Genomic DNA, 10838 nt, shown 5'->3' on the forward strand with positions numbered 1-10838 from the left:
GTCTTGATCTGCTAAAGCAGATAGGGGTGTCTGTGGATACGTGGCTAAAGAGTGCAATGAACCAAGTGATGGAAGAACTGGAAAACGAACGCTGGGCGAGCCTTCCTGCCGTGACCAACAATGGCTCGTCGCACTTGGTACTGTTTGCAGTGTGTAAACTTGTTTTCCTTTGAACCTTCACTAGCATGGCTCCTATGCTATAGTACATAGATCACATTTAATACTGGGAGGCAGGTATTAAAAAACCTAGTGATTGGTCAGCTAACATTAGCACGAGAGAGCTGTGTGTGGCTCAAGTGAATCTAATTTCTGGTAGTTTATTCTGAACTAGTACAGGAATTGGGAGTGCTTTACCTAAAGTCTAGAAGGGACTAGAAAATAGGATTTCTAGGCTCTATATCCAGTTCTGTCTCAGATTTCTTCTGTGACCTTGGGCAAATCTCTTTTTATGTCCTCATCTCTACCTACCTTGTGCATGCAGAAGTTTGATTAAAGGTTTATATGGCTTTCTGTAGTGATTGGATGAAAGGTATAGTTAAAATTTTCAAAGCATCTGAGTGTCTTTGGCTGCTAAGGCACATTTTCAAAAATTATTTAGACACCCACTTAGGAGTTTGTCCAACTGAAAGTGAGCAGGACATAAGCTCTGAGTGCTTAAGGGTACGTCTACACATGCTGATTTGAGGCACACTAGCCATTTTTAAGGCACATTAAGAGCACAGATCTATATGTGCATGCCCTTAATATGCCTTAAAAACAGCTATTTTAGGTTATTCGCACCTAAATTTGATACCCGCAAAAGGCATGAATAGCTAAACCGCCTTAATGTACATGTAGACGTGCTAAGGCACATTAACGCAATGTATGTCGACTAACTTTAGTCCCAAGTTCGTCCTCACACCGCATTAATGTACCTTAGTGCATGCACATGTAAACGCGCGCCTAAATTGCCTTAATGCTCATTAGGCAAATGCACATTAAATGTAGGCACGCATAAAAGCACGTGTAGACATGCCCTAAGAGTATGAACGGTTGGACAATTTACTGCAGCACAAAAGGTTCTGGGGCTTTTACATGCATCAGCTGCCCCATGGGATGTACAGATCCTTTCTGTGGAATAAATGAAAATGAGGCCATAGTAATTTACTCCTCTTTCACTGCAGGTTGAGCTACCATGGGTAAGCTTTCATTTACTACAGAGTAAGAACATGGATGTAGGCAGTTAACACAGAGTAGCTGGCCTATGGTAACCCCCTCCCACCCCCATTTTAGTCCTGCAGTAAATTGTTCATTCATCTATGCCCTAAATCTATTTTGAAAATAGGATTTTATTCCCAAGTCTCTTAGATGCTTTTGAAAATGTTACCCAGCATACTTAAAGTTTAGCTCCAGGTGATATGAATGTAAGGTAAAAGTATGGTGATGAGTTCTGATCAGCTAGAAATGACGCTCATTGTTCTTGTAATGTCTGCAGACCTTTGCAGAACAGACAAGAAGGTCAGAGAGATCTCCCACGCAGCTTGGGGCCGGAAGCTTATTCCCACAAATCTTGAGTTTCAGAGGATGCAATTTTTTTTATCTAAATCAAAAGGGGGAATAACAAAATTTAAGCCAATAGATTTTCCTTCCCTCCAAAAGAATGCATCTCAAAATAAATTCTGTAAATAATTTCCTAAACCAAGAAATCCTGTTTGGAAAACAGAAATAACTGAGAAAGCGCTCTTAATCTTATTTTTGCCAGGCTGTCACCCTTGGCAGTGCAGTTAGCCTTCACCAGCAATAGACAAAAATAAAATTCCTGAAAGTTTAGTCACTTTGCCTCAAACAGGGTGTTAGATTGTAGACATCGCCTTAGCGTATGGCAGAACACTTAACCTTCAAAGGCTGCCGACGTCACAACCGGTGGGTGTGCTTTTCTTTTTAATTCCAGTGGACATGTTCCATTACAAGCTTCTGCTTAATTCACACTCTGTGTTAATGTTGTTGACAGCTACTTTTACCTCCACTGACCTCTGAAGTATAACTGGATTGAGGTTTTGCTTTTTGTGGTTGGTTTTGCAAGGAGACGGCCCCCTGGCTTTGAGCATAGCCTTCCTTAACTGCCAGCAAGAGAGAGAAAGAGCTGTTCAGCCAGGATGCATACACACAACTCATATTCCCACTTTTTTCTCTGATCCTTTAGTATGTTGGCCATTACCCTTTCAATGATCAAGTGTTGGCCATTACCCTTTTAATGATCAGGTGTTCTTCTGGCAAACCCTGGTGGAAGAAAGTCTCTCGTTTGAGACTCTGAATTTTTGTGGCAGTGTTAGCCAAGCTTCTGTTCAAGTAAAAATTCAGCGGATGCTTCCAGGATTTACCCTGTGCCAGGTAGAATAGAATTGGATGCGGACTCCAAACTATATTAACAATTATTTATATTGCAGGTTGTTCCAATCCCTGTTCTCATTACTCGGTCTCTGGAGGCTTTTCCCAGGGATGGTGTTATAATGAGAGAGAGACTCAAGTCACAGAATTCAAATCCAGCCCTGCAGACATCCCAAAGCTCAGGGGGTTCTTATTCAGTTTCATTTCAGGCCCCTTCTAGCTATAAAAGATGAGTGCATGCTACATTGCTATGTTTAACTGTGTGGTTTTTTTTTTCTTTTTCTTCTCACTCCAACCCACCTCCCTTTGCTGCCTGTTGTGCAGGCTGGATTCTTCCCAGTGCCCTTCCTCGGTCCAATCAGACACACAAACGGTTGGCTCCACATCTGAAGCCAGTGCCAGTGCCTGGCAGGCTGGCAGATGCTGGAGCGTGGGAGGCTGAAATCTAATTTCCATTTTTCCCCTTTACGCATGCACACGCCCTTGTATATAAAAGATCATATTGACCTTGGCAGCAGGATGGGGACAGCCCTAAGATGGTATTTCTTAAAGCTGTTGCAGCTATTATTTTGCTTGCCATTATAAAAGGAACTTACTGCTGTGCTTTTTGTATTAGATGCACTTTCACTTCGCTCACTAAGAATGTTAAAGGATCAGCCTTTCTACCTTTGTATTGCCACACATAGCAGAACAAAGCCAGGGTTGCAGTCGTCTTATTTTGTTATGAGATTGTTTGCCCAACACAGCTCTCAATAGATTTTCTTTTAATGAGTTGGAAGTAACACAGCAGCGTAAATGAAATCTTGCTATTTCAACATTTATTTAACCTGCTAAAAAACCACAATCGTGTAACAAGCCCAAGGAATCCACGTCCCGTCACGTAGCCAGTTGGCTGCCTTTCTGGTATAATGCCGAAATGCCCAATTTTTAGGAGAGAATACTAAATGATTTATTCCACTGTAGGTGCCAACAAAAGCTTTAGTCATAATTTTGTAATTTAGTGCCATCTGGAAAACATGTTTAGTACTACTGTTACATATTAGTATAACTGGGAACTCTGTTCTTCAATGAAGACAACAGATACATGCTAAATAGGATGCAGTCTATTTATTCTGTGAAAGGGGGAGAGAATAATTCCCATGTTTGTGTTCACATACGATTTAACCTCTACTCAGCTGTAGAGTCATAAAAAAATATATACCCACAAAAGTATACTTCCCAGGTGTTAGATTTACTGTGAACGGGGAGCTGGATTGCCTTGGTTTAGTGGGCTATAAAACCATTTACCTTTCAGGTCACTGTTTCCAGTTCAACCCAGATTGTTAGCTGTCAGCAGCCTTAGTTTGCAGTGTCTGTAGAGGTTTTGGGAAGGGAATGGATAGACTTCTCTGGTACTTTCTACTTGAAAAGGGGTTTGTCCAAGTCAAAGTTGAGGTGCAAATATAAGGAGGGTTTTTTCTGCTGTTGGTGGTCCTCCACCCATTCCAAGAAGAGGGAACTTCTAGATGGCAGTTTAGCCCCCCACATTAAACCTGCCCAAATAGATCTACAAATAAACTATATATTGGCATATTGATCTACACTAAGTCTGTATAGATATCCTGTTTCCTTTCTAAATATAACTCGCTAATTATTTTGATGCGCTATTAATATATTACTCCAGTATACCCAAGTTTATTCCTGCCTTTGGTTCATTTTTGCATACCTTCAGTATTGCAGGTGCCAATGGCTTTGTTCTGGATTTATGCAGACACTCATTGGCAGGTTGTGTGTAGAAAGTTAAACAAACATAGGTGTTCTGTGTTTTTAATAGTGCTTCCTCCTCTTTGTGTTACGTGTCCGCAGATGGATTCTCTTGGAGGAATTTTAAGCAGCCCACACACTGTGGATTAAAATGGCTTTTTTTCCCTTAGAAAACCAGGACCAGATGTTTTATGAACAAGTATTTCTAGACCTGATATGCTAATTCCATGATGCTTCATATGGCTGTCAGCTGCAGGTTTAGTAGTGGCTGCACCATTTTTAGGAGCTGTAAAGATTGTGGCTTTATTTTAATCTGCCGAGTGCCAAATTAAGAGCCAATATGTTAGCTAGATAGGATAATAAATACTATGCATTACAGCAGTCTCTTAGTATTACAGGTGAAATGGATGCAAAGTGGATTTCAGTGGAAATGAATTAGGAAGCTTTAATCATAGCAGATGAAGGGTGGAAGGGACCTCAGGAAGTCGTATCTAGTCCAACCCCCTGCTCAAAGCAGGACCAGCCCCAACTGCATCATCCCAGCCAAAGTCAGGTCAAAATAAATCCGGGCCTATGCACTAAATTGAATTGCAGTGAACTTGCCATTTATTTCAGTGACCTGGCTTCAAATATGACTCAGGTGAAAAGTAAAATTGAGCTGTTTGCTCTGAACGGAGGCCATAAATGTTGGTAACATCATAAAATCACCAGCCTGTATGTCCTTGTCCTGGAGATGGCCACCGGAGCTGGAAGAACAGGGATGTCACAGATGAGGATTGAGCTTGATTTGGCAGAGGAGTTTGGGGAAGCCGTCACAGTACCTGTCTGTCCCACTCCTGGCTCCTTTGCTGTGTTGCGAGCCACCTCGTGTCCAGGAGGAGCACAAAACCCACCTCCAAATTAAACTGCATAAATGAAGTGAAGGCGGCAGCTTTTCTAGCAGCGTTGCCCTTGATTTTGAAGGCCGGCGCCTTTTTCACGTGAGATTGAATGTTTATCCGAGACTGAATCCAGGCACAAAGCCAAAGTCAAGGGCTCATACTAACTGCATTTATAGAAACTTGTATTTTTCCAGCCTGTCCACTTAGCTTTTATTTTTGCTTTTTATAAACACTTTTTAATTATTATCCTTCCCTTAGGAACCTCTCACGTAAACTGTACTAAAAAAACTGAAGGGAGTACTTGTGAGGAAAGCATTGGAAGGAAAGTTGATTTTTCAGTTTAAGGTTTAGTGCTTTATTTTTCTGTCCCTTTCAGTTTGTACCTTATGGTCATAGGTGCAACACTCAGTGCATGTTTTTTGCCATCAAAGTACGTTTTATAACTCTGAAGGGTGGTGCCTGAACTTTGGACTTGCCCCATATAAATGTAATCTTTTCCAAACTCATCATTAGTCCAACAGTACTCTTACTGTGAAGGTTGAGCGAATGCTTAAAATACATGAGGCTGCTCTTCAGTCTGACAAAAATGTAAGTTGATAACTTGCATTTTTTTTGCTTCCGGATATTTGCTTGTGTGGGTGACTACTTTCTTGAGGTCATTTTGAGAACAAATATATTGATTTTTAGTGATGCCTTCCTTCCTTTGGTGTTTGCTAAAGAAAGAAACTTAAATTGTAGCTTTGCTCATTCCTGAACAGACTAGGAGGCTAGAAAGTTACTAAAGCTGGATGATTCATTTTGCTGTTTGTTTTCTTCCCTCTTGTTTCTGCCATTTAGTATACTCAGTTATTTTCATATCTTTTAACAGCTCAATGCTGATACAGAAAAGGAAGAAGGGGAAGAGTTTGAAGACAGCATGGATGTTTTTGATGATAGCAGTTCCAGTCCTTCGGGTACTCTAAGAAATTATCCGCTGACCTGCAAAGTCGTTTATTCCTATAAGGTTTGTATTTTTTGTTAAATGTCAGTCTCTTATCCATGGGAAAGCTGTCAGGCAAACAGAACAAACGTTTATGATACTAAATGTCTGGGGGAAGTTTGCTTGAGTAAGTAAATGTAATTATGAAACCTGTTTAATGTGTCTTATATTAAATAGGCAACCTATTACAGTATCATCTTAATAAAGTTAACAAACTGTTAGCAGCTGTAAATACATTTGTTACAGGGGTGTTGGTTGTAGCCGTGTTGGTTTAAGGGCAGAGGCAGACAAGGTTCTTTGGGTCAAACTGACATCTTTTATTAGACCAACTCAGATAGCTGGAAAAATTCTTCTTTGCAAGCTTTCAGGTATAACTACCCTTCGTCAGGCTGAGGAAGGGTGCTTGTACCCAAAAGCTTGCAAAGAAGATTTTTTCCAACTATTTGAGTTGGTCTAATAAAAGATATTGGATTTTACCCAAAGAACCTTGTCTGCCATAAATTTGTTAAGCACATTCGGCTTCAGTTCAACAAGGTGCTTAAAACGCATGCTAGTATAAAGAGACAAGTGTCCCACTAAAGTTAGTGGGAATTGCTCCCTATGTTAACAGTTAGGCATGTGTTTTAAGTACCTTGCTGCATCGGTGTCTGGTACATTTTGTATGTATTTCATACCTATGCATCTTTTTTTAGGCTGTGTGTATGCTAGGAGTGCTGTACTGGTATAGGAATACTGGTGCACTCTACTGGCAAGGTCACCGTTTTTGGCCAAGGCAAAGTTATACTGGTGAAAACATGGCTGTATTGACATCTGATAGCAGTGCTGTGTCAGGCAGAGATCACACCTCTTTGCATGCTTCACTGAAATAGCCGTGCCAGCAGAAATCAGTAGTGTCAACTTGGCCTTAACATAATAAAAATTACAGAACTAAATAGGCTTGCACATATTGGGGGATGTTTCTTTTGAACCAGCCCACCCTCCTTGGCTGGAAAGGTCCCTTAAAACTATCTGCCTATGAGCCAAAAAACCTTTACTGTTCCCAGAGGCATTTTTAAAGTATTCTGCATTAAAATGTTTTGCATTTATTATTCATTAATTTCTAAAAATTATCACTTGTGTGTGTTTCTCTGCCTGGTGTGTGTCATGCCATTCCTTACTTTGGACGTGACCTTCCTTTTGTTGTAGGCTTCTCAGCCTGACGAACTGACCATTGAGGAACATGAGGTATTGGAAGTGATTGAAGATGGAGATATGGAAGACTGGGTAAAGGTATTGTTTTCTTCGCTCATTTTCATCTCATTATATCATTTTGAAAGCAAGGGGGGAATCAGCACTTCTCATCATGGTCTTACTGCAGTGTGCAAAACCTAAGTCCTTTCCATCCCACTTGCTTACAGGCACGAAACAAAGCTGGCCAAGTGGGTTATGTGCCAGAGAAGTATCTGCAGTTCCCAACATCCAACAGCCTGTTGAGCATGCTGCAGTCTCTGGCAGCGTTGGATAGTCGGTCACACACCTCCAACAATTCAACTGAAGCCGAGCTAATCTCAGGCAGCTTAAATGGAGATTCCAGCGGTGAGTGTCAATAGAGAGTGCTGGCTGATGGATTTTATTCATGAAAATGTTGTGATGAGCATTGTCCACCCGGATTTCTTCTTCTTAACAGTGATGTTAGGGCAGGCACTGTCTTTCCTTGCCTGAGGGCAGCCATTCCTATCAATCACCATTCTCATATGTAGGATCTTCTTAATTTGTCCAGGACCTGCTGTGATTCCCAGCATTAAGCCAGCAAAAGAAAAATGAAAATCGTGTCCAGTGTAGCAAAGATGCCATGCTGTACACAGAGGAAATGCTCATTCTAATTTTTTTTTCTGTCTCCCATCTATAGTCTGTTTTGTGAAAGCACTTTATGATTATGAGGGCCAGACAGATGACGAGCTGTCCTTCCCAGAAGGAGCAATCATCCGTATCCTAAACAAGGAGAACCAGGACGATGATGGCTTCTGGGAGGGTGAATTCAATGGGCGTGTTGGGGTTTTCCCTTCTGTGTTAGTGGAAGAACTGACAGCCTCAGAAAATGGGGAGACTCAGTGGATTGGAGATATTCAGGTATGTAAAGAGTAAGTTGGTCGTGGGTTAAGCACTGGTGTGACCTTCTGGTGTTCCACAATGCCCTGCATATGGTCAAAGGGCTTCTCTACAGCAGCCCCTTGTAGCCTGTTAGTGTTGAGCTTTGACAGTCTCCAAATGCATTGTGGTGTGATACAGACAGTAGCTGCTATGAGGGTGTGGGGTGCAGAGTATGGAAAATGGATATTCAGGCTTACACTGATCATGGTCTCATAACGTAAAAGTGAACATTTACCTTTATTTTCTAAGCCTGCATAATATTTCTCAAATGATGCATGTTGGCAAATGTCACGGATTTGTGCAAAGAACAAAGGAGTGGTCAAGGAGGAAGGGAAATGAGCCACAGGAGGAAATTCCCAGTCTCCTTCCTGCAATTAATTTGCAACATTGAGAGATCAAACAGGATCTGGCAAAAACAGCTTTATTGGCTCTTACAGGTCTATTTAATGCTTTCACATCTAAGACTGTGCAATACCTTCACAGGTTTTTAGAGGGCAAGACAATTTAGCTGTAGGATATTAACTAGAATTTCATCTCTGATACATATTTTAAGATCATGGCATTTCAAAGATGATATTTTATTTAACCAGTTGATATCATCATGAAAAATTAAACACTTTCTTGCTTACGCCTGTGTTGCTAGAAATCAGAATTCACTGCCTTCACTGCAGAGTGATTTGTGTAGTTTTATTTTATTGTTGCTCTTGAGAAATGCCCATACCAACCAACCTGGGAAATAAGTTCAATCACATTACTAGTGATACAGCTCACATGTCCTGATGGCTTAGCACCATTAGATATAAAAATGTCAAAGTACAGGCTGTGTTGAAATCACTAGGAGCTGCTGTTTTTATGCAAGCAGTTTATAGTTTGGCCCAAATCAAAAAGGACACTGATGTTAATACCTCCTGACCAAATGTATATGTTTCTTTTGTAAAGCATCACATGCCCATGTGATGCTATATAAATATTAATACCAGTTTCAGCTTTATACTGTTGCCTTATTGCAGCTATGTGCCTGAATTTCATTATTCTTCCTTTTTCTCTCTGCATTTAAATGACACACACACTCTCAAACAGTAATAAAACTAATGATCTTCATGTTCAATTTTGTGTAGGTGTATTCAGAGAAATGTGCTCCCCCAGTTGATACATTTTTAGAGCAATCTTCAGACAATCTGTCTAGATTACCCCTGGAAAAGCAAGGGAAAAAATCTGCTCTCAGTGGCATCCTGTGATTTTTTTTTTTTTAATTTATTTTTTTAAATCACTATCACATATCTCGGCTTTCCTTTCCAAATACAGCTGACAGGCATTTTTGTTTTACAAACACAATTTCTTACTAGATGAAAACAATTGAGATACAAGTACATGTCTGTGTGCTCATAAACTTGGCTTAAAACAAGTAAAAAGCCTCTCCTCTTTTTGAATACAGGTGTCTCCATCTCCAAAACCTCACAATTCCCTTCCACCGTTGCCACTGTATGACCAGCCACCCACGAGCCCTTACCATAGTCCAGATAAAAGAGGCTCCCAGAGCTTTCCCAGATCACCATCAACTAATGGTAAGAGATTTTTCTACTAATTCAAGAAACACAACATCCAAATGTTCGTTTGAAATAAAAAATTCCACTTGCAGTGAAAGCATGTTTTTTAAGTTGGGGGGGTTGACTAGTTCAGTAACGCTGCAGTGGTTTGTTTTTTATTGTTCACTCTTTCAGAAAACAGTTTCAGTTCGGAGTCTCCTGGATTTTCGCAGCCTCCACGGCTTACTCCGGAAACTTCCTATGGCAAACTGCGACCTGTAAGTCACAAGTGTTGCTGTGCTTAATAACGTGATAATACAGAAACCTGTCCAGATCCTTAGGTGGCATCAGTTGTCATAACTTGAGTGAAAGCAGTGGGACTGACTTTGTTGATGCACCCACTCAGAATTTAACCTACCATATTCCACAAATACTATTAATGCAATTATTATATTTTGGGTTTTGATTATCACCAAAAACCCCCCCACTAAGGAAGGCTCGTTCCCAGATTGGGGACTGTAAAACAGGTGCATCAAAAAGCAACGGACACATGGATGGGAGCCAGTTAGATAATGAAACAGATTAATAAAATAAAGCTGCACCTATATGAGCAATGCATTATGACATACGCTGAAAGGCATCCTTGGATCCCCATAATTCCCTCTCTGCCTTACATATATTTATACCGTTAGCAAAAGAGATGTTTAGATCTTGCAGGGCTTACATTGCTACCTCATGGTTTGGAAGATTGTTTATATTGTATATATCTTATGCTCTTTATGAGCAATACTGTTGTCCATGTATGCATGCCTTACAAATATAGAGAAATAGGAATCAAAGAAAAACATAGGTGCGAAAACAGCTGGATCATGGAATTTGCACTAATGTTTTTCAAAGATTTTGTTGCCAAACACCCACGTCCAAACCCAACACCCGAGACTGCTGGGTGTTGAAAGGCAAGTCCACTTGCCAACAATCTGTCTGGACGCATAAGCCTGTTGGTTTCTTTGTGTTGGGGTTAAGTTCATTTAAACTCAAGTTAATTGAGCTCAGGTTGCATCAAGGGAAGTTTAGGTTGGATATTTGGAAAACATTTCTCACTGGGAGGGTAGTGGAGCACTGGAACAGGTTATCCAGAGAGGTTATGGACTCCCCATCCTTGGAGGTTTTTAAGACTTATCTAGACAAAGCGTTGGCTGGGGCTGGGGCTGG

The 10838-nt window shown here is 40.7% G+C and overlaps 1 protein-coding gene across 1 annotated transcript in view; it reads left to right on the plus strand.

Moving 5' to 3' along the window:
- The window catches only part of FCHSD2 (FCH and double SH3 domains 2), a gene marked incomplete at its 5' end in the record, with an annotated part of 252383 nt that overhangs the window by 236464 nt on the left and 5081 nt on the right, over nt 1–10838 (plus strand). Inside the window, 7 exons of the mRNA XM_019514525.1 lie at nt 21–149; nt 5860–5994; nt 7156–7239; nt 7368–7545; nt 7859–8079; nt 9536–9665; nt 9822–9904. Of these exons, the coding sequence (XP_019370070.1) occupies nt 21–149; nt 5860–5994; nt 7156–7239; nt 7368–7545; nt 7859–8079; nt 9536–9665; nt 9822–9904 (960 nt within the window). The remainder of the gene's footprint in view (nt 1–20; nt 150–5859; nt 5995–7155; nt 7240–7367; nt 7546–7858; nt 8080–9535; nt 9666–9821; nt 9905–10838) is intronic.

Source organism: Gavialis gangeticus, unplaced genomic scaffold (genome assembly GCF_001723915.1).
Source record: "Gavialis gangeticus isolate Ggan-Ray unplaced genomic scaffold, GavGan_comp1, whole genome shotgun sequence".
In the NCBI taxonomy this organism is placed as follows: domain Eukaryota; kingdom Metazoa; phylum Chordata; order Crocodylia; family Gavialidae; genus Gavialis; species Gavialis gangeticus.